Below are 23,836 nucleotides of genomic sequence, written 5' to 3'. Positions count from 1 at the left end.
ACAATTTCCTGTCCAGCTCCCATCCAGTCTCCTCCAGCCCTCTGCACCCCTTCCCACTGAGAGGAGCACCATGTGTGAGGGTGGCAGGGGAAGCCTCCAGGGCAGGTCCTCTTTGGGGTGGCTGGTTCAAAGCCCCGAAGAATTGCCTTGGGGAGAGCCCAGGCGATGGCACCATCCGAGGCTTGATCACAGACACACACATCCTCACACAAAGCACACTGGGAGGGTGTGTGTATGTGTGTGTGTGTCCTGGAGCACCTGCAGCCACTTCTGGGCCCAGGGAGACCAGCTCTCATGTGTACACTGTGCCAGTGTGAGGACACCACACCCATGGGCAAGGGGGCCCTGGGAGACAGCGTCCAGAGGGATGGGGACACAGGGAACAAATGCTGACCTCCTGGCCTGACTACCCCTGGTCTTTCCACAGCCATTTCCACTGCCCTGACTGCCCAGCCCGGCTAGTCTCTCACACCTCCACCTCCCCTGGCACCTCCCTTAGCCACTCCTCCCCTGCAGCCACCCCCACTGCGTTGGCCACCTCCCATGGCACTGACTTCTGTCCTGGTCTAGCCTCCAGCACACCTGAGGGTCCCCGAGGGTCAGCTCCATGTGGGTGGTGGAGCTCAGCATACTATAGGTGCCAATAAATCCCACCCTATCCCCGGTTCTAGCCAGGGATACATGTGAGCCAGGGACTCAAGGCCTTTGGGGGAACCACTCTGAGAAGCTAGGAGGGACTAAGGACCTCTAGCTTCCCTCCTCTGCAAGAAAGAGCAATACTCACTGGTGCACTTGTGGGCTAATTTTTTACCAAAAACTAACATGATGATGGACCAAACAGCAGAATTCTAACCCGGGAGAGAGTAAGAGCTGCTGGAGACAGGCTGAGAGCCCCAGGGAAGGGCACAGACTCAGGTTCCGGCAGCAGGTCCGGGGCAGCTGCCTGACTTTTGGGGCATTCCTTGCAAGGTCTGGCTGGTCACAAAGGACAGATGTCTAAGCAGGATAAAGAGGTCAAGCTGATCCCAGCCAGGGGTCCGAGTGTTCAAGTACATCACCCGCTACTGTGTTTTTCTTCTTTTTAATTAAGAACTTCCTCCCCTGGTTTGTTTTTTGTTGTAGGTTTTTTTAATTGCTTTTGGGGGTGTGGTAAGAATCCAGCCTGCTGGGATTTGAAGCTGAGGTTTCTGACAAGCAGAGATGATGGGGAGATGAAAAGCATCGTTCACATCAAGAATTGCTCACGCCTGGTTTGGCTGGTGCCGAAACCGTTGTTATTTAGAAATCATGACTGTGTTCATATGAAACCAGGGCACATCAACTGCTCTTGTTTTCAGAGGGGGAAAAACACAACGGTTTTTTCTCGGTCATCTGTTTTTGTGTTTCAGCACAAGGCTCAATTATTATTGTGCATGGCACTTGCAAAGTCAGGGGTGTTGCCAATTCGGTTGACACTCTGCTTGTGACCAGAGGCTTTCTGAGTAGGACACACACCAGGACAGCCCTGAACCCAAACTTCTCTCTGTGCATCCCCACTTATTTTTAGCAGCTACACTTTTAAAACATTCTGGGTCTAGTTCCTGCTTTTACATAACCACTTCTGCTAATTCCTTAATCGTTTTCCGATTTTCTGAGGTGCAGTTTATCTCAAACGTGACAGAATAACTTTAATTTGCTTCCGTGTCCCTGAGCAAACTCATTGCACAATTTTATGCCTTTTCATGGTTCCAGGTACCACGAGAAAGGATCATGACTGATGCGTGTTTCAGAGAAGAAACAAAAAATCTTTCAAAAATTGGTACAAACGCTAACCAGGATCATGCCTGGCACGCACGGTTTGGTGTCATCTTCCTAGATTTCTGCCCAGGGAACCACCGGCCCCCGAGTGTAGCAGAAGGCGGTGACCAAAGTCAAACGAAATGGAGACCCCTGGGGGCTGCAGGCTGCCGACCTGGCACCCACAGTGATTCTCCAACACTTAGAGTAGTTTTCATGAACAAGAGGAGGACGCAAGATTGAAGAGAAGGCAAAATAGGGCTTATTTCAAACCGCAGCAGTTTCAACAGTTACCCAAGCGGTGCACCGAAACCGCACACAGGACTGCCTTTAGCAAAAACAATATGAACCCGATGGTTTACCACAGTGTGTGCTGTTAAAAAAAAAAAGCTTGGTGGCCGGCTCCACCCTGGTAGAAATGTCTTCAATTCTCCTATTTCTGAACTTCTCAAGGCCTGAGAGCCCCCGGGGCTGGGATCGGCCAAGTGGCCAGGATCAGGGCAGTGACTCCAGAACGAGTTATTGGCAACGAAGCTCCCAGTTCTGCTTTCCCAACATGCTTTTCAGGAAACCCTGGCCAGGAAGGGTCCCTGAGAGCCAGTGCATGGAAAAACAACAGAACACAAATACACATTCTGCCCCGCCCCCCAAACTTCAAAAAATATGAACACTGAGAAGGCTGAACGAAGACGGAGTCTCTCGTTCAAAATTCTTAGGAGGATAATGATAGGTTTTGGATGATTTAGGATCTCAACATATCTGATTAATAAAATATCAAAAAATATACGAGTGTGAATGTGTGTATTCATTCCAACCTTTCCAACCAGACACTTGCTGAGTTCTATTTATAAAATTCAGGGCTATAGTTGGAAAATGCAGTTCTGCAGATGAGAGATAAATACAAAAACAACAGAAAATAAAAAAAAATAAAAAACAAAGGTTTGTGGTCAGGACAGCTGCCCCACCTCAGCTATTACCCTACACAACACAGGACGTTCTCACAACTGCCATTTATCCCAACATGGGACATCCACACAAATATCACTCACACTACACAACATGGGACAGCACACAACTGTCATCCATCCTACACAACCTGGGACTCCCATCCTACGGGGGATCCTCACACAACTGTCACTCATCCTACACAACCTGGGACTCCCATCCTACGGGGATCCTCACACAACTGTCACTCATCCTACACAACATGGGACGCCCACACAACCAACCAGGCTTCTTAGAGTCACACCACAAGGAGAGCTGTGGCTGGGGAGGGGGCTCTCCTCATTCCTGTGGCTTCTCCCTTCCCACCCCCACATACCAGCAAAACAGAGTTGAATTGGGGGGAGTGGGGAGAAAGCGAGAACCAGGCTGTTCAGAGCATGATGCTTCAAATTCAAAATTGCTTGGGAACTTTACAGAAAAAGACTGCTTTTCACCAACACGGACCCATGTTTGCTCTGGCTCCCACTATGGTGGGCCGCGGAAGGCCAGGGTGCACAGGACCATCTTCTCACCGGCCTGCAGGTGAGGAGTCCTGCAGAAACAGCCCTCGCTCACGGCTGCACATGCGAGGAGAAGGCGAGCGGCAGATCAAAGCTGTGCCAAGTAGCACAGCCCCGCGATAAAATCTGAGGTCCCACCATCACAGCATTGAGATTTTCCACTAAAAATATTTACTGAATTTTAAGAAAATCTGCTTAATGCATTGAAGGGAACAGGATGAGGTTTGGTTCTGAATTGTTGAGAAAAGCTGAACAAATATTTACTATTATCCACTGGGCTCCCTACAACTGGTGTGTTTCCATCCTCTGGGAGGGGTCTGGGAGGTCAGAGGTCATGGAAATCTCACAGGGTGAGGAGCCCAGTGGACATGGGGTCAACCAGAATCAGAAGGAAAAGGAGACAAAGGGGGGAAAGCAGCCACGCACTTTGGGTCCTCCAAAGATAAATACCTCTTGGAATGAGAAATACAAGTTTCAAGGTTTCCACGAAAGGCTACTATGACATTTATAAGAAACCTGGTGGAGGAAAAATCAGATCTACAGCCAAAATGGGGGGAGGGGAAGTTACATGATTAACAAATGAGTCCCAACTCAGTCATCACGACAAAAAAAAATACAGACTGCAGGTCTCACAGTTCTGCTTTTTGAAAAATCACATTTGTTCTTTGATTTGCACCTTGGACACACTCTGCCGGTCTGCCCGCACCCTCCAGGGGCTCAGGTGCCTCGGGGGCCTGGGGAGAAGCTAGCTACACAGCAGCCAGGTGGCGGGGCCCTGGGTCTGAACCACAGGGGCCACTGCCTTTGTTCCTCCCTACAGAGGAACGCTGATGCTGCCAGAATGCCACTTCTGCTCTGGCAGAGAGGTGCTGTGCCCACATTTAAGAAAATCACCAGGGTGCCACGCTGTGGGTCTGGAAGCGGTTAGAAGGCATGTGTGCACTGGAGGGCCACGTGCAGAGCCCATCAAGAACATTCTCCCGCTGTGGGGGTGGCTCAGGAGTCAGGAGAGCCTGTAGCAGAATGGGGGACCCCCACGCTCATTCTTTTTATGACCATCTGCCCCCAATCAATCATACATCTGCTGCTTTTCAGTTGACAATGGTGGGGGGGAGGGGGGGCACAGAGGTTTGACTCAGTGCTTTGAATGTGAGAAAAAGAAGAAATGAACAACCATGTTCACCCCCATCAAGAAAAAGCAGGGTAACACAAGGGAGCACCGTCCTGGCCCCCCTCACCTTGCTGTAGGTAGAACCAAAAACCCAAGGGCTGGTGGCAGGTACACAGGTCCCAGAGTGGTTGGGAAGGGCACCAGGGGCAGGGCAGTGTCTCCTGTCTGTTCACACCCATGCTCAGATACAGGATGGGAGTCAGGCTCTCTGTACCCCACACCACGACCCTCCAGGGCCCCAGCTGGCTGAGCCAGCTGAGCCAGCTGAGCCCTGATTTCTGTGCTTCAAGACCCCAAGCCTGGGCATTTGTAACGCACTGAACAACAGGTGACAACTGTGTCACTTGACTCCCACTCAATCCGCCCTTCTGGGTGCAGGAGGGTGGGTGTGCGCTAAGATAGGCAAATGCTTCTATTTTCGAACTCAGCCGACTTTGCAGAACAGAAATTCACCCAAAGAACAACCCATCTCCAGGCATTTTACTTGCAAGAGGCCGAGAGGAAAGCACTTTCCCTCTGCTGCAAGTCGGGTCCCGCCAGCTCTCGAGCACTCCTTCTCAGGGGCACGCCCAGCCCGGCACAGACCCTGCCAGTGTGCAGGAAAGGTGGCTCCGAGGGCTGGCCGGCAGTGCCGAAATTTTCCAGGCTTCTCGTGCAGGCAGCGAACTGCTTGTCCCATTCTAGAACTTCATATGTACCCACTGATTATCTCTTTGAAATCATCGTGGGAACGGAATTAAAGTAGTTAAGTTCAAGGCTGAGGTGCTAACCGCATGGCTCAACTGGAGAAGCCATTTTAAAAGTGGATCTTGTGTGATAAACATGAGGTCGGGACCCACATGGGTGAAGGACGACCACCATGGTTTCGCCCAGCCTGGCCTCTCAGAACACAGGGAGAGCCAAGCACACACCTGCCAACCCAAGGACGGGCGGCAACCAGAAAACTGTGCAAAAGAACGAACCTGAAGCCAGTCAACCTGTGTGGAATCCACACACAGTTTGTAGGAGGGACTCGTGTTCTAGGGGGAAAATGATTTTTCCTTTTTTATTTTTATTTTTTGAGAATCTTTTGAATCACACAGGATGCAGGTTAAATGGTATCTCGTTTGTCTGTGGTCATCAGAAGGATTATGGGAAGGGAAAAAGGGGCAAAAAGACCTCGTAAGTGTGTGCACTGGCTTTTTGGGGGGTGAAAAGGTCATTAGCAGTAATAAAAGGACAATTAAATTGTGGAGAGGTTAAAGGTGACTGGCTGGTTAGTGGTGAAGGCGCACTAGCTGGTGTTACCCGGGCTCTGCAGGAACCGCAAAGCAGGGCTGCACTTGCAGGAAGTGGCAAGGGTGGGGCCGGGCACAGCGTCCCACTATCTGTCGCCGTGGGGCGGGAGGCCCAATCACTGACACCCACACAGCCATTTCCTGCACTTGAAAAAAATCTGTTTCTCCCTTTGCAAATCAACAACTTTTACCTAGAAACTCTTCAGCGGTGAGTTCTGACTGATCTCGATCTCTGCCCGTTGCAGAAAATACACACTGTTTACCTGGGGAGGTGTGTGCACAGACTCCAACTGACAGGTTTCGAAGGGTCTGATTTGCATCTGCCTGGAAGAAACCAATTCTCTTGACCCCAAACAGACACCTGCTGGTTACTCAATACTATAATAGACCTTTCTAGAAAAGACCTCCAGGCACAGAGAATTCAGTGCTAAAGCCCTGTGCCCCAGAGGGTGACATGATGGTCCCCAAGGGCGCCCTTCCCAGCTGGGGTGAAGAGAGAATTGAGGATTTGGGGTTGAGAGCAGATGGCCAGTCATGGGCTGCTCTAGTCACATAAGTATGACACCAGAACTTTCCCAGGGAACCTTCCAGGTGGAGGTCCCACACCGTGACAGCACAGGCTGACATTTAAATACATGTATTTATTGCATGTCAATGAAACCTCGATCAGGCTAAAAATAAAAAAACAATTACCCCAGAATGTGAACACTACAGCTTCTAGTGCATGCAAAACACCATGCGTGACTAAGGCCCAAATGTGCACTTGGTCCCATTTGAGCGGCAACTCCAAGCTTTGCCAGAGAGGTCCCTGGAGCCTCTTTGTAGTTCAGCTAACCAAGCTCTGGCTTTACTCAATTGCAGATTTCTCCTAAACTGCAGCCTGGTGGGGAGAAAGGGTCCCTGATAAACCCTGTGAGCACACAGCCCATCCTGTCTTTTCTGGGGAAAGGAGCCTACAGAAGGGGGATCCCGTGTCCTGGTCTCACACCCAGGGTGGGGTGGGTGATGCACGTCACACACATCATATTATGGATCCTTGCCTTGTGCAGGCACTACCCACATGGGCACTTGGTAGGCCAGAGTTGGTCCTGTGCTCAGACAGGAAAACTAAGGCTCAGCAAGGCTAAGACGCTTGCCCGAAGCCCCTGAAGGAGATGATCAGCAGGGGCAGCAGGGCCAGTACGTGAGCCCAGGCCCTCACTCCAACATCTGTCCAGAAACCATCCTGACCCAGCAGGCTCCCTGCGTCCTAGCAACACAGACAGCTCAGCAGCCAAGGGAAACAGCACTGGAGTCACCTGTGCTGGCTTCACACGTGACAACTCTAGGCACAGAGACCGGATGGGTTCTAGAAACCTCGGGGCCCCTGGGACAAACAAGCCCCAGATAGGAAAGGGCAACCTCAGACCCCTGTCATGTGCAGGGTGGCAAGATTTTGGAAAAGCATGTTCTGTCACCTTGGTTTCTGTGAGTGCAGGTATGAAGTTGCGTGTTTGGTGTGTAAGAAAAACCACTATAACTGGGCAGTCTAGATTGTCCACTATGCTGTGTCCACAGGATCACAGCTCAACCACCAGGACCCCAGGACCACAGGGCCCCAGGAGGAGGGTGCCCACCTTATCTCCTCCCCATTGAGCCACACTGGGATCGCGCCTCTGCTACTTGTCAGGAAGGCCTTTGACACACAGCGCTCCCAGGTGAAGGTGGCCACCTCCTCATGCTGGCTATGTGGCCTCTCCAAGCAGGAAAAGGCCAGGTCAAGAGAATAGCAAAAAACACATTCTTTTCAACCTGTTCGATTATATATTTTCTTAAAAAACAAAACAAAACCAACCCAACACTCTTGGCTGCCTCCCATCCTAAGCAGCCAAGAGAACAAGAGGCGTGCTGGGTATTTTTTAATGAATGCTTTGAGCAGGACTTCCCCCTTCACTCATCTGCCGACCTGTCCTGCTAATAACCAGGTACCTCCCAGGCTGCTCCTGGTTTATGCGCCCTGCTCCATGCAGTGTGGACAGCAAAGGGGGGGGGGCGGGGGAGACTGCGCACAGTTGGGCCTTAATTCTCTCAACTAGAGAAGCAGCAGCGTGGGGCAGACACCTTCCTCTGCATCCCCAAACTGCCAGATGCTTGCCCCCAAATGCAACCCGTGAAAAATTCAACTGCTGGGTCCATGTCGAGTATGAATGCATCACACAGCTTGCAGTTTCCATGGCTAGTGCTAGAGGTTAGTATGAAATCACAGCAAAACGCCACTGGAAGTGCTCAAATGACAACCACCACACAATATGTACCTACCACCCAGTAGCGTATACAGTGCACAGCTTTTCTGTTCAGCCATCGCTTCTAAGTAAGAGAATCAGACGAGACATTTAGGTGTCTACCAGGATACGTCATGGTTGGTCACAGATTAAATACTGCACATGTTGACAGTTTTCCAGAGCATTCCGGACCTCACAGTATGGTTCTCATTACAGCTGTCTTTGGAGGTGGGAGGCCTGGGTGGGGGTAGGTCACTGAATTCAGGGTCAGTCCTGCTGCCACCTCGATGTGTCCTTTCTCACTTCCCTTTTCTCTTACGGTAAATAAAGGGCATCACAATGCCTGTCCTGACTTGCTTGCAGGTCTCCCTAAGTCTGGAGAAGCAACAGCGCTTCCTAAAGGTCTGCTGATGTGAACAGGGTATCTGGGGCACCTTATTGGCCAAGGCAGAGCACGGGTGTGACAGCCCAAAGCCATGAGCAAAGGCAGCCTAAGACCCCATGATACAGGCCCAAACCTCCCAAGGTGTGGACAGCTCTCTAAAAAGCCCGAGCTCTGAAACCGGCTCCGAGGAAGTCACTGGAAAAAAAAGAAGCCAAAATGGGGTGGGCAGGCTCGAAGACAGAAACCTGAGGGAGGAGACAGTGCGGGGAAGTTCAAAGCAGAGCTAGCACTGATTCAGGGAAGGGGAGGAGGCCGGGTGAGAGTCTCCAAGGGACCTTGAGAATGAAGCTCTGCTCTTCCCAGCAGGTGAGGGGAGCAGCTCCTCCTCGAGGCCCAACTGCTGCACTGCCCTGTGGGTGTGAGCACATGCATTCACACCAGAGCATGTGCACCTCTGCAGTACGAAAGCAGGTGCATGCAAGCACTGTGAGGAGGTGTGTGCGCGAGGATGGATGCATTTGAATATGTGCATGTGTGCATGCAGTATGTGAACACATGCACACACGTGAACAAGTGTGTGCCTGTGCGTGCACACTTTGTGTGTGTGTGTGTGTGCGCGCGCGCGCGCTCTAACTCTCATCTTTCCAGTGGGATGAGGAGACTCGATGCTATTCCATCAGGAGACCATCAAGGGTCCCCTAAGAGCCACTGCCTCTGTCTAAGGTACACGCAGCCTCTCACAGTGGAAGGGAATTCCTCTGTTGTTTTTGCTTTTCTCCCCGTTTTATCGTAAATGCTTTGATGTGTGGCTGATAGAAGTGATCTCTTTATGCATCTGTTTCTGCTCACAACTCACAGCAAATCTGTTATAAATCCGCCCAGCCCATGGTCAGACTTGCTCTCATGTCTCATCTGCAGGAGAGCAAACGGCTCTGCACACAGGGCACCCATCCTCCTGAGAAAGCCCTGGCCCTGGTGACGGGAGGGGCATGGCAGCATTTTTAAATAACTCGTCCTCTGTTTGTCTCTACTGTGTATCTCATGTAGGAAGACTGGCCTGTCTTGGCCCAATGACCATTTCTAACTACAGACCCAAGGGCTGCAATGATGACACAAAGTGGAGCCCTTGGGGCAGACTGAAGGGAAGGAGAAGGAACAGAAGGCAGAACCGAGGGAGCATCAAGTCTAGAGACAGTGGGTGAGAGTTTGCCTGGAGACCACAGAATGAAAGATACGTGCTGGCCAGGGTGCCAAGAACATAGAAAGTGGAATGGGTAAAGAAAATGGGAAATGGCAGTGAGTCCCTCTACTGCTTTCAAGTCTGGTACCTGGCCTGTGGGCCTATCACTATCACATAAAGACTCCACGCATGACTTAAAAGTCCCCAGAATCCTCAGAGGGCGTCAGGACCAAGGCTGAGTGAAATTGCAGCGCCAGCCACAGCCAGGCAACCCCTTGCTGGGAGCCATCTACTGAGATGCGGGTGGCAATGGGGGAGCATCCTGCCTCCTTTCATGTCAAACTCAGCCAAGGAAGACTCCCACCCCTGATACCCCACCCCGAGCCCTTAACCAGTCTGGAGATATTGGATCGAGGGGGCAGACTCAGCTGCTTTCCCCACCCCTGGGCCACCCTGAGCCAACCTGAGAAAAGCTTGGTGGGGTGGGGAGGCCAGAGGGACTTCAAAGCCCTGGCCACATGTCAGACAGGGGCTGTGTGGCATCTCTCCTTGCGCCGAGGAGGGCCCTAAGCCCTGGGCCTTTGGGAGACCATCTCAGCCTGGAATGGACTCTGGCCCACAGGACAGGGCAGGAGGAGTGCTCCAGGCACACACCATGAGTGGACCGAGGCAACTGGGCAGAGGGTAGACCCTCTTGTTCCCCGTGCAGACCTCACAGCAAAGCTCTATTCTGGGCTGGTGAACGAAGGGGCCCTCGGTCCCACACCGTCCTGTGACAGTGGGTGGGTGGGTGGGCGCCGGTGAGAGAAGAAAGCGTACTGACCGCTGGGCGGTTTAGGCCGTGGAGGAGCAGGTTTCTTCGGAGGCAGAGCGGGAGTGTCCTGTTTACTTTTAAAGGGGTCATCGGAGAATCCTGCCCCTCCAAAGGACGAGGTGAAAGGACCAGAAGGTGGGGGCTGTAAGAGAGGACACGAAAGAGAGGCAAAAATAACTGTTAACATGGAGCAGCGGACTTTCACCGAGTCAGCACTCGAGTACCGAGAGCCTGGTGAGGCCCCACCCTCTGGGCTGTGAAACTCGGTCCCCACTAGGACCTTGGATCTCTCACAAGCCCCCACTTTCCTCCACCCTCAGTAGACAGGGTTCCCCTGGGGTCTGTGAGGGAGAAGCCAGATCACAGAATAGGTGAGAGCAACCCCATGTCTTGATGGGCTTGTGTCATGGGAGGGTGCTCCCTGCCACACACATATCTTTCCTGACTCCAGGGTCCCCTGGGCCTCCTGCTCATGCTTGAGATGTGCCCCACTTTCACCCCCTTCATTCAGTGACAGGCAGCTCCAGACAAGGGTCAGAACCATACCAGACCCTCACTGTGCCCCCGAGAGCCATTGCCCACCTAGTGACTCAGGTCAGAGCCCACCCTTGAATACCTGGCCCATCCCCACCCATAAGCAGGGCCAAGATTGCCTCAGGGGGCAGGGGGCTCTTAGCACCTCTGGCCCAGACCTTCTGTCAGCAGCAAACCACCCCATCGTCTCAAACCCAAACAGGAGCCCATCTCCCCACAAAAGACATATACATGGAAGATGGGTGGGTGGGTGGGAAGATGGTAGGCAGAGAGATGACAGGTGGGTAGGAGGTTGGATAGGAGGTAGGTGGGTGTAAATCAAGATGACAGGTAGGTAGGTAAGTAGATGGTAGGTAGAAATGACAGATAGGTGGGTAGGTAGGTAGAGATGGTAAGTAGATAGGTAGGTAGATAGTAGTTAGGGATGACAGGTAGTGGGTAGGTAGGCAGGTGTTAGGGAGAGATGACAGGTAGGTAGATGAGTAGAGAGAGCAGGTAGATGGCACTGCGTAGCCCTGGTGGTCATAGGTAACCTCCAAGCACTCTTCATCACGCCCGCACAGCCTAATTCTTTGGCCTCATCCCTGCTGACTACTCTCCATCCCCTTCTAAGACTCCCTGGTACCTGCAGCCCCTTGGGCCCGCATTTCCGGTCCCCTGTGCACAGAGGGTCTCCAGCTGGAGAGCCCTGTCCACCGGAGCCCCTCTACTTCCTTGGAGACTGGCTAGACCTCACTGCCGCCCCCAGAGCTCTCTCCGAAACCCCTCCTGCCAGCTGTTCCTGCAGGTTCCCACAGGACTCACGTCACCACACCAGGCTAACAGGTTCCCAGCCCCGTCCCCCCTAACTGGTAGCCTGGGGGCAGGCTCGAGTTCTCCTCTTCTCTGCTGAGAGCGAGTGCAGGTGCTGGGGCAGATGCCTGCTGGCCAAACCTATAGCAGCAGTGACTATCTATGTGCATCCTGACCTCAAGCACCAGCGCAGCACCTGGCACAACACACATCCACTGACAACTGGATGAGCCGCAGACAGGCCAGCTCATCTCACATGACGGGCATCCCAAAGGGAGAAAATCACTTTCTATGGGTGTGGGGGACCACTTTTACTGAAACAGAAAATAACTAGAAAAAAAGAACAAGAAGATACATAGCTACCTTTTCGCTTTCCACAGTTTCAGTTACCCCTGGTCAACTGCAGTCTGAAAATATTAAATGAAAATTTCCAGAAATAAACAATTCTTAAGTTTTAAATTGTGCACTTTTATGAGTAGCGTGAATCATCCCTTTGTCTAGTATCTCCATGCTACAAACACTTCCTGCCCATTAGTCACGTAGTAGCCGTCTCGGTGATCAGACCAATTGTCACTGTATTGCAGTGTTTATGCTCAAGTCAATTTTATTTTACTTAATAATGTCCCCAAAGCACAAGAGTAGTGATGCTGGCAATTCAGGTATGACAAAAATAAGCTATAAAGTGCTTCCTTTAAGTGAAGGGGGGTGGGGGGCCACACAACGAGGGGCACTTTTAATTCTTCCCCCAGTGGGGCAGGCCTAGGGACAGAAAACAAAGCAGGAACACATCAGTGGGACTTTCTCGGACAAGCTGGACCCAACAACCACTGGAGAAGTAGGGAGAAGGGCCTGCCTCTGTCACTGGGACTGTGCTGTGTGCTGCTCCTCCCCTCCAGGATCCAAACACAGGGACAGGAACTCAGCTTCCTCTGTCTCTGGTATCTAGTCATAAACATTAGTCTCAGGTTGGGGACAGATGGCTAGCCCTCAGGGAGGAGGGGTTCAGAAGGCTTCTACACACTCAGCTGACTCCATTGGACACGCTGGCCCCTACCCCAGCACTCTGATGCAGCCTGCGTAGGAGATGTTGTCTCTGCCATCACTTCCGTTTTTTTTATTTATTTGTTTTTATGGATTTACTTTTATGGATTTCAGAGAGGAAGGGAGAGAGAGAAACACCAATGATGAAAGAGAACCATTGATCAGCTGCCTCCTGCATGACCCCTACTGGGGATTGAGCAGGCAATACAGGCATGTGCCCTTGACAGGAATCAAACCCGGGACCCTTCAGTCCACAGGCCAATGCTCTATCCACTGACCCAAACCAGCTAGGGCCCATCACTTCCATTTTACACACAGGGAAACAGAGGCACAGAGAGAAGACAGAGCCTGCTAGTCACACAGCACCTCAGAGGAGTCAGAGTGGGAACCCAGGACATATGCCTCCTGGGCCAGGGCTTCTGGGCCCTACCCTAGGTTCTAGCATCCTGTCACCTCATGGTAGGTCTCAGGCCACATTCTGGGCAGAGCATCACTGTCCTCAGGCCTGTGAAGGAGACACACGTGGATGTAGACAAGAGCAGAGCAGGCCAAGGGGTCAGCGGGTAGGAGAAGGCCCCAAGGAAGATGGGGATCTGCAACGCCACCCTTCCCCCCTCCCCAGATTCATTTCTCTGCCAAGACCATCCCTGCTCCAAGTGAGTGGGGCTGCCAGGGCTGTGGCAGGGCAGAGAGGTGCCTTCTCCACAGCTGCTGCTCCCCTCTTCCAGGCTCTATGGTCACTGTTCTTTTAGATACAAGTCAGGGAGTCTCTTAGCAAAATCTGCGGCTCAAGTTTCCAGAACGTCTGCCTGGACAGGCTGCAGAGCATGGTGGTCAGGGCTGGGGTCTGGAAGCCCAGCCTTGCCACCTACTAACAGCCTCAGTGCCTCAGTCACTGCCTCTGTGAAGCTGACAATAATGACAGGCCCTAGCTCATAGGCTAAGGCCAAAACACAAGGTCATGTGTAAATTGCTCCAACTGGCACCGGACAAAGACAGCACAAAGACAGTGTGGTTATTACCATGACAAAGATGTGGATGTGATTGGAATTCTTTCAGACATCACAAGAATCTGCAAACACCTCTCAGCTCCCAACACTTTTGTCTGCTGCTCCCTGTCATCTGCAGAGTCTTTCCGGGGGCAGCAGCATGGGAACTGTTGTAGTGTTGACCTGAAGCTTCGCTTTAAAATGGGTGATTTAGCCCAGCAGGTGTGGCTCAGTGGTTGAGTGTCAACCCAGGAACTAAGAAGTCACAGTTCAACTCGTGGTCAGGGTACATTCCCAGGGTTGCGGGCTCCATCCCCAGAATGATGTTTCTCTCTCATCGATGTTTCTATCTCTCTATCCCTTTTCCTTCCCCTCTCTCTAAAAATCAATTTAATAAATAAAATGGGTGGTTTAGGGTCTGTTGTCTGGGAAAGAATGGGGTGGGGGCAAAGGACACAGAGAAGTAGGGAACATTAGTGCTTCTGCCTCTGCTGTTCGTAGAACACACCCCGGGCCTGGGGCTCACACAATGTCACCACAACCTGAGACTAACAGGCAGGAATCAAGATCATTTTCCTAGTAGAGCAGCAGTACAGGGACCCCAGTCCTGGTCCTGAGTACTGGCCAATGTACTAGCTCTGGGGATGGGGTGCAAAGGGATACCAGGGCCCTCTGAACAGCTCCCCCCCAGGTCTCTGGGTACAGAGTCCCCTTGTCCAGCCGGCCCATGTGCTACAATAACTCTCCCGGCAGGCTGGGTACTCTCCACTCCCTCTTCTGTTTAAACACAATGAGTGAAGCAGCTTGCTCCCATGTGAAAGGGTTTCAACCGTAAATGCCTGGTGCACCCTCATCAGTGAATTATATCACTCCTAACACTCAAAAGCCTGTGTCATTTCCAAATCCCAATTTTCACAACTTCAAGTTTCCCAAGAAGCCTCCTTTGGAACCCGACTTATTTCTCCTCAGGCTGTGACTTCAGGGAAAGTCGCTATTTTTGGAAGGGTTTCAGTAAAGTCAGTAGGGGCTCTCTGGGCTGGCCCAGAGTGAAGTGTGCTGAGAGAGAGAGAGAGAGAGAGAGAGAGAGAGAGAGAGAGAGAGAGAGAGAGAGAAGCTACTATGAAAAAAAGCAGTTCTAAAAGAAATGTGTTTGGGTTCAAAAAAACATCCCTAAATAGAAATGCCTAGCTAAAAAAAAAACAAACAAACAAAAAAAACAAACATGAAAAACAACTCACGGGCTAACAACCAGCCAAGTATTTCATAGATGGCCTTTTTCAGAGGAGAGGTGTGAACTAATTAAGCTGGGGTCTTGTTTTTATTCTCAGATGCTCCCTGAAATCTATTTGGGGGAATGTGTTTTGAAAGCTGGGTAACATAGGCTTGATACAGTCTAGAAAAATCTCTCTGGGTCTGGGGACACCTCAGCTAGGAATGCAAGCCTGAAGAAGCTCCCAAAGGAACTGACTGGAGTCACATCACTGACTTGTTACTTTCCTTCAGCCAAGCCGAGGGTAGACAACCCTGCTCAGATGGGGAAAAGCTGGCAATGTGTTAAAAAAAAAAAAAAAAAAAAAACCCACACACCTTCTTGCCACTTTACTTTCGTTTCCCTCAGGCTTTTATTTATACACATGATGTTCTTGAAAAACAGAGAGGGAACCAAAAGGGAAACACAGACCTACAAGGTTAGGGCTTGGTATTTAGCGGGACCAGTGGCATGAGATCAGGAGCGGATGGGATCGTGGAAGCAAAACAATGGGGTACTGGAGGCAGTTTTCCACAGCCCCATCCAGCTCCACCCCACACAGGGCCAACAGGAAGGGGCGCTGGCTATGGAGTCATTAAGTGCACGTGTGTGGGGACATGATGGGGACATGATAACAAGGAGAAGGAAACTGGAATTTCAAGGGGGACAGTGCAACTTTAGGTTAGAACGAGAAGAAAGGACCTAGGCTCAGAACTGCCTGGCTCTGGGGTCTCTGCAGAGTCTGCCTGGAGGAAGGAGGGATGGCTGGCCATCCTGCATCAGCCCTCAGACCCCACAGCCTCTACTGAGATACTTCTTGAAATGAGGGCCTCCCTTGTGCCCTGTCCTTGTCCTTGTCCTAGTTGGACCACTGCTAGTTCTCACTCCCTCTGCCTCTGGGGCCAGCCTCCTGCAGGGAGATGAACCACAGTGACAGCTTGAGAATCCAATCAAACCCTTTCTTGGGGATGCTGCCACCATGTGGCAGAAGTTTTCTGATTTCAAGAGATGGTTTCCCGTCTGCTAAGCAGGGATGGAAGCTGAGAGCACACAGCTCCACTCAAGGAGTGCAGGCACGTGTCATAGCCACTAAGCAACAAGCAAATGTGAAGGATAATCTCACACCCAGGTGCCTTCTGACCAATCCCAGACAGCAGCCCAATAGTCCGGGTCACAGTGTTTCCATATGAGGGATGGAGGCCCATTCCCTCCAGGAACTGGAAGAAGAGAGGCCGGAACACCAGCATCTCTGGGTTTCCTACTGCGGCAGTCAATGGGCACACAGACACTCTGCCTCTCCAAGCTGGATTTTCAAAGCTGGATTTGCTACCTCAACAGTATGCTAGCGCATTTCTTTGAAAACCTAAACAGAATCTCAAATGCTTCTCGGAAGCTGCGTACCACAATAACATGTTGCTAACCACAAGAGCTCAGTGCCCAGACAATTGTGTGCTCCTAGGGCTGAATGAACATGGAGCAAGCAAGCAGGATGCTGCGAGGAGCTGGTGCAGTGAAGGTACTGGCGGGACAAGCAGGGTACTCCTCGATGTGGGTGCATGGCTCCCACATCCTCCAGGTACTCCCTCCCGAGTCCCTTCTGTACCATCTGGCTGTGAGCCTTCCCCAACTAGAACATAGATAAGAGAATGGGAATGTATTGTTTGTGTCCCTCCCCTCCCAGGGATCAATGATATCTGGCCAGGAGCAAGAAGAATGAATGAAGAAAGCAGAGTTCTATGCTCCATGGCCATAGGCTGTATTGCATGAGGTTCTTTATCTATGAGATCCGCCCCCACCTGCCTGGGGGGCTGCCAGAAGGAGTAGAACACACAGGCTAAGGCCAAGACAGCACACCTAACGTTTTCCTTAATTCTTCAAAGAAATGCATGCTCATAGTTAAAACCAAGGCACCCTAAAGGTTATAAAAAGAACAGAAGACCCTCAGCATGCTGCCTTTCCCACTTGGGAAGGCCAACGTTTTCTACTTCTTAGTAGTTTCTTCTGAAATTTACCTCAGTAATCATGGAGTTCTACTGCTAGTTCTGAATCTGTCCATTCTGGACATGATCAACTGACTTCTTGCTACATTAAAAGATTCAGCTCCTCCCCAAATCGCTCTCGAGACAGCACTCTGACACCATCTGGAGCTACATCCATAGTCAATTAATGTACCTATAGCCACAAGGAAATGATGTCCAGCCTGAGAATGGCATGAATGTTGTCTGTCTTGAACTTTTCACCTGTGGATTTATTCACTGAACTCTCCCTTTCCAAACCCACTGGGATTCTGTCCATAGGCAGTCCCAGACACTTATCCCACTTCCTCCAGACACCTCCCACCTGCCAGCCTGTGGTGCCAGGGTTCCAGCCTCAGAAGGGATTGGGGGCTCGGACAGTTTAACACAGAGGAAGGAAAACTGTTCTAATCACAGTCACAGGTACTTCCTAGACCTTGTCCACTGACTCATGGCCTCGTGTGAGGGTGCATTTCAGAGTTTGACATGTACAAAGGAAATACGTATGTGGTGTTAACAACTACTCCTGGCAGCCATGACAAGACCACAAGAGGCACAAGGACCTGGCAGAGGCACAGGTGCTCCACGGGAGGGGCTTTACCTTGGACATCTGACTGAAGTCCGCAAAGCCCTCAGCACTATTGAAGGACCCACTTCCGAAGGGGTCTAAAGTTCCAAAGTGACCTGCAAGCAGCACCAACAGAGGCAGAGTTACAGGGCATCCCAGGACACGCCTCCTGGGGTCAAAGGAAAGGGTTGCCTCTCGGTAGCCAACAGCCCTGGAAGCAGGAGATCCGGGAGGTCACATTTGTTTGCTGGGGTCATGCTTCTGGATGGGGCTCTCCCACTGGTTCAGGAGGGGAGGTAAGAGGGAGAAGAGGAGCCATTCCACAGTAACCCACCACCCACACGATTGACATGAGGTAGTCATCTGTGGGTAGGGATTTTTGTTGAGCTTTCTCTTTGGTGGGGCGATTTGCTTGGAGTAAACCCCCATGCCCACCTATGACATCAAACTCTGTAACCAACAAGCCAGCAAGGCCGCAGGACCAGGCAGGGCCTATTCCCAAAAGCAAGGGGGAGTCTGCAAATGCTCCTTTTCCTTGATGCAAAAACCAGTACCCTTGATCAAACTTTGGATTCTTTTAGGAAAAATTCCAAGGTACAAATCAAAGATTTATACAGAGGAATGAGTAAAGAGTAACCAGTAACGTTGGTGTTATTACAGAGTTAATTCCTACTGCTGAGCTTCCTTTCAGGAAAGATGCCAGCACTTACTTGGGAAGATGAACAGCTAGGGGGAGCTCTGGCTGAACTGCCTCTGGTGAGGGTTTGAGTACCACTGTCTAATGACATAAACACTGAGGACACACCAGTTTTGGAAATGAAATCATTAAATGGGTGAGTTCCTTCCACTGCCTAAGGAAGAGTCAAAAGGAAAATAAGCCATCAGTCTCACCTGATCCTCTTGAGGAGACACTGGAAGATGAAAAAGGATCACTGGATTCAAAGGGGTCGAGCTGAGTGAAAGGAAAGAGGAAAGAGTGAAAAGCAGTTTATTGCCCCGTCTGTTCATTCAACCCACAATTTTTCTTGACATCTACATGCACTGTATCTGGTGCTGGGCCTTGGGGAGGGTAAAACTATTAAAACTAAACCCCAGCAGAGTGAAACCCCAACAGACTGACTCTTCCTGCAGATAATACCTATGAAGTCTTAACAAAATTAAATTTTTAAAAAAACAACAATAACAACCACTTGAAGGCTTAGGAAGTGAACCAAAGAAGGCAGGCTTTGGAGGAAAATCGAAACGTGGCAGAAAAAATAGCACAGTTGACCCCTGTACAACATAAGTATTAAGGGTGCTGATCCCCCACACAGTTGAAAATCAGTGTATAAATACAATACACTCTCCACATATGCCAATTCCTAACCACAGATGAAAATTATAGTTGACCTGTGAACAACTTACAAATTGAATAAGTGAAGCCGCGTAGTTCAAACCCATGTATGGTACAAGGTTGAGTTTTCCATTTTGACAGCTATATTTGAGAATATAGGGAGGCTTAAGACTTCAATAAAATATGCCATCTTTTGCTCTGGTCAGCATGGCTTAGTGGTTAGAGCATTGGCCTGTGCACTGGAGGGTCATAGGTTCAATTCCTGGTCAAGGACATGTACTTGGGTTGCAGATTCAATCCTACTCCGGTCGGGGATCCAGGGGGATGTGCCAGAGGCAACTAATCTATCTCTCTCTCTCTCTCTCTCTCTCTCTCTCTCTCTCTCTCTCTCTCTCTCTCTCTCTCTCAAAATCAATGGGGGGAAAAATATCCTCACTCCTTGGGTAAGGATTTTTTTTAATGCCATTATTTCTGGCCTGAAGACCAGAGGATGGAAGCCTGGGACAGTCACACCCATGGGAAGGGACAGGGATCCAGAAAAGATAGGAAGAGAATGGAAGCCCAAATTCCATGTTCAGCTCTGCCCAAGTCTCAGGCTTACCCCTGTGGACGGAGAGCAACTTACAGGGAGTTTTGAAGTGTGAATCTCACCAACTTAATGGCCTGGTGAAACTAAACTACTCAAGCTCTTTGGAGAAATGTAACAGAATCCAGTATCCATAACAGAGTACCCATGATGCACGGGATACATTTCTAAATGATTCAACATACAAGAACCAATGTAGCTAATTCTCAAGGGAAAAGACAATCAATGGAGTTAATCCCAACATGACCCAGATGTTGGAATTCTCAGAGGATGACAACTTTAAAGCAGTGGTAACTGCTCAATGAAATAAAGGAAAATACACTTGAATAAAAAGATAGGGAGATCTTAACAGACAAATAGAAACTAAAGAAACAAAGGATAGAGGAAAAAAGTGAGCAAAGGTGAAGACAGAAGAGTGGAAATTCCCAATCTGAAGAAAGAAAAAAAAAGAATGAAAAGAAAACAGGGCTTTAGGAACTTGTGGGAACATTAGCAAAAGGTCTAATACAGGTATAACCATAAACTCACAAAGAGAAGAAAAAAACAACAGGATAGAAAAAGAAAATATTTGAAGAAATAATGGCTGAAAACTTGCCAAACTTGGTGAAAGACATAATTTATAGATTTAAGAACCTCGGCAAACCTCAAACAGCATACATACAAAAAGAACACACATCCAGACACTTCACAAACTAATGAAAAGTGAAGGTAAAGAGACGCTCTTTAAAGGAGCAAAATATGTTACATATAGGGGAACAACTATCAGAAAGATGGGTGACTTCTCATCAAGGACAATGAAGGTCACAAGGCAGTGGAACAACATCCTAAAAGTGCTAAAAGGAAAAAAATACTACTAGATTGGGCACTTAAACCCTTCCAGAATGACAACTAAGTAGACCAGTATTACAAGAAGTGCCAAGGGAAGTTCTTCAGGTTGAAGGAAAATGATAACAGAGAGAAAATAAGATCTTGAGAGAGGAATGAAGAGTGTTAGAAATGGTAAATCAATGAGTAAAAATCAAAGACCACTTTTTTCCTCTTTAAAGTTTCTTTAAAATACAATGAAGTAAAGCAAAAATTATAATACCATCTTACTGGCTTTATAATACATTTACATGTTTTACATTCACAGGACAGCTATAACATGAGATGCTACTAGTTGAGGGGAGATGGATAAATGGACCTATATGGCTGCAAGTTTTCTAAATTTTACATTAAATGATATAATATTAACTCCAAGTAGCCTATGAAAAGTTAAGTGTATATGGTTAATTCCTAGAGCAACCTCTAAAAAATAATAAAAAGAGGCATAGTTAAAAGGCCAATAGATGTCTTAATCCAAAAGAGGGCAGGAAAGGGAGAACTGAGGTACAAAACAAAGAGGATTAAAAGAAAGCAAACAATAAAATACTAGATTTAAATCCAACCATATCAATAACTACATTAAATGTTAAGGGATAAGGGACTAGATTAGACACTCCATTTAGAAGGCAGAGTTTTCCAGATTGGATAGAAAAGCAAGCCCCAACTACACAGCCAACTCAAAAGATATCCTTCAGCCTGGCTGGTGTGGCTCAGTGGTTGAGTGTCGACCTATGAACCAGGAGGTCATGGTTCGATTCTCAGTCAGGGCACATGACTGGGTTGAGGGCTCAATCCCCAGTGGGACATGCAGGAGACAGCCGATTGAAGTTCTCATCTATGTTTCTATCTTTCTATCCCTCTCCCTTCCCCTCTCTCTAAAAATCAATAAAAATATATTTTAAAAAACGAAAGAACCAACCCTGCCAACACCTTCATATATAAACACCAAATAGGTTGAAAATAAAAGAATTAAAAAAAATATGACACAAACAGTAAGCAAAAGGAGGATAAAGTGGCTACTTTAAATGTGTGATAAAATAGTTTCAAGACAAAGATATAACCTGAGGAAAATAAGAAACCCTTTATAATGATAAAAAATAAAAAAAGGTCACTGCATCAGACAATAATTATACATGTACTGGAGGCCTGATGCACGGAATTCGTGTAAGAATAGGCCCTCGCATCCCTGTCTGGACGGTCGTTCTGCTGTTCGGCCATTCAGTCGATTTGCATTATTATAGATAGGCACTTGATAAAGCTTCAAAATATATGAAGCAAAACTTGACAAAATTAAGGGGGATATAAACAATTCCACAATAATTGGAGCTTTAACACCCTACTCTCAGCAATTGGAAGAATCAGAAAACAAATACAGTGAAGACATAGATGACCTGAATACAACCAACTTTGACCTAACTGGCATTTATAGACCATGACACCCAATAACTGCAGACATTCTTCCTAAATGTATGTGGTATGTTCACCAACACAGACCATAAAACGAGTCGCAATAAATTTCAGAGTCTCAATAAAAACATACATATATGTTCTCTAATAACAATAGATATTAATTAGAAATCAATATTATACAATACCTAAAGAAAAAAAACAAGTATCTGGAAACAAAACAATGCATTTTAAATAACACATGGTTCAGAGAAATCACAAGGGAAACTAGAAAATATCTCAAACTGAATAACAATGAAGACACATATCCAAATGTGTGGGTGGTGTTGGTGGTATACTGGCTTGCATAGCTGCTTTCCAAAACGTGTGGAAAGCAAGCTAAAGCAGTGTTTAGAGGAAATGTGTAGCTTTAAACACATTAGAAAAGAAGGTCTAAAATCAATGGCCTAAGGTTAGATATTAAGATGTTAGGAATAGAAAAGCAATGTACTAACCCAAAATAAATAGGAGGAAGGAAATAATAAAGGGCAAAAATCAGTGAAACAGAAAACAAACAGAAGAGAAATTAACAAAGCCATAAGTTGGCTTGTGGAAAAGATAACAAATTGATAAAGAATAAGAGGACATGCCCTAGCTGGTTTGGCTCAATGGATAGAGTGTCGGCCTGCAAACTGAAGAGTCGCGGGTTCGATTCCAGTCAAGGGCACATGCCTGGGGGAGGCAGCCGATCAATGATTCTCTCTCATCATTGAATGTTTCTATCTCTCTCTCCCTCCTCCTTCCTCTCTGAAATCAATAAAAATATATTTAAAAAGAATAAGAGGACAGCCCAGCCGGTGTGGTTCAGTGGTTGAGTGTCGACCCATGAACCCAAGAGGTCACTGGTTCAATTCCTGGTCAGGGTACGGGATTGATCCCCAGTAAATGCTGTGCAGGAGGCAGCCAATGGATGATGTTTCTCTCCCATCGATATTTCTATCTCTCTATCCCTCTCCCTTCCTCTCTCTCTCAAGTCAATAAAAACATTAATTTTTTTAATTAAGAGGACAGATCGTCAAAACCAAAAAAAAAAAGAATATTCCATGACAGGTCCTATAGACAGAAATGCTACAAATGAACCCCTGCCTTCAAGGAACTCTGGGTCTGATGATGCACACACAGGTCCATGGGAAGAAGAAAACCAAGGAATGTGTAAGTGGGAACAGAGATGCAACCTAGAACACTAAGCGCGGCTACAAACCACCCTCACACAGTCACAAAAATTATTCAATCACAAAACACTTTGCGGCCTAATGTTGTACAAAACACATGGTTTGCTAGATGTTGGGGGGCGGGGGTCATGTTTGCCTCACACACTAAGTGCAGCCAGGCTGGTCTGGGCTTCCTCCTGCCGTGACTGGGACCCACTGAAGCAGTCTGACTCCACTGGCACTATCACTGCTGTGCACTAGGAAGACAGCAGGGGTCGTCATGTGGAGGCCAGGCTGGTGTATGGAAGTGTGTGGTGCTTTGTTTTGTTTTGTCTTTGTTGGGAGACAGAGCAGCAGCTGGGGCAGAGACAGAGCAGAGAACCCAGCAGACGGGCCTGAGCTGAAGTAAAGGGGCACAGAAAGGGACAGAGGAATGACAGCTGTTCAGGACACTGCTGCCTCCTGACTTGGGCTCCCTGGACCACTGGGATGTGACGCCATGCTTCACAGGATGATCCTCGCAAGGACCCACAGGCACAGCCACCCTGCCATCCAGGAATGAGCCCTGGCCCATGACCTGGCTGCTAGAGAACCACCTGGCCTCACACTGCCCACAATCGTCAGGCTTAGTGAGCAAAGGACAGAATCCCAATTCAATCCGTAGGGAAAGACAAGGACAGGCTGCCTTCACAGGCACAATGCACACACAGGTACTCCCCCTTCCCACATCACTCACCTTTGAAGGTAAGGAAGGGTTTTTCGTGAATGGGTCTGAGGTAAACGGGTCATTCTTTGTATGTTTCTTAAAGAAGTCATCGGGGGCAGAGCCACGGAATGGGTCGCTTTCTTTGAAAGGATCTCCTCCAAAAGGATCTACAAAGTGTTTTGGAAAGGAGGAA

At 48.9% G+C, this 23,836-nt stretch overlaps 1 protein-coding gene across 9 annotated transcripts in view; it reads right to left on the bottom strand.

The window, feature by feature from the left end:
* EPS15L1 (epidermal growth factor receptor pathway substrate 15 like 1) overlaps positions 1-23,836 on the bottom strand; it is a 99,995-nt gene that overhangs the window by 6,740 nt on the left and 69,419 nt on the right. For 3 of the 9 annotated variants that reach the window (XM_079772231.1, XM_079772232.1, XM_079772235.1), the window contains exons 19-22: positions 23,674-23,810; positions 18,449-18,509; positions 17,591-17,673; positions 10,379-10,511 (exon numbers count right to left, since the gene is read on the bottom strand). In XM_079772231.1, coding sequence (XP_079628357.1) covers positions 10,379-10,511; positions 17,591-17,673; positions 18,449-18,509; positions 23,674-23,810 — 414 coding nt within the window. Of the gene's footprint in view, positions 1-10,378; positions 10,512-12,058; positions 12,103-17,590; positions 17,674-18,448; positions 18,510-23,673; positions 23,811-23,836 lie in introns of those variants that run through there. The other 6 variants (XM_079772236.1, XM_079772238.1, XM_079772237.1 and 3 more) reach the window with 5 other exon arrangements.

The sequence above is a fragment of the Cnephaeus nilssonii genome, assembly GCF_951640355.1.
Source record: "Cnephaeus nilssonii genome assembly, chromosome: 5".
Lineage (NCBI taxonomy): Eukaryota > Metazoa > Chordata > Mammalia > Chiroptera > Vespertilionidae > Cnephaeus > Cnephaeus nilssonii.
The sequence above is the reverse complement of the archived record's forward strand: the minus strand, read 5'-3'. Positions and strand labels throughout refer to the sequence as shown.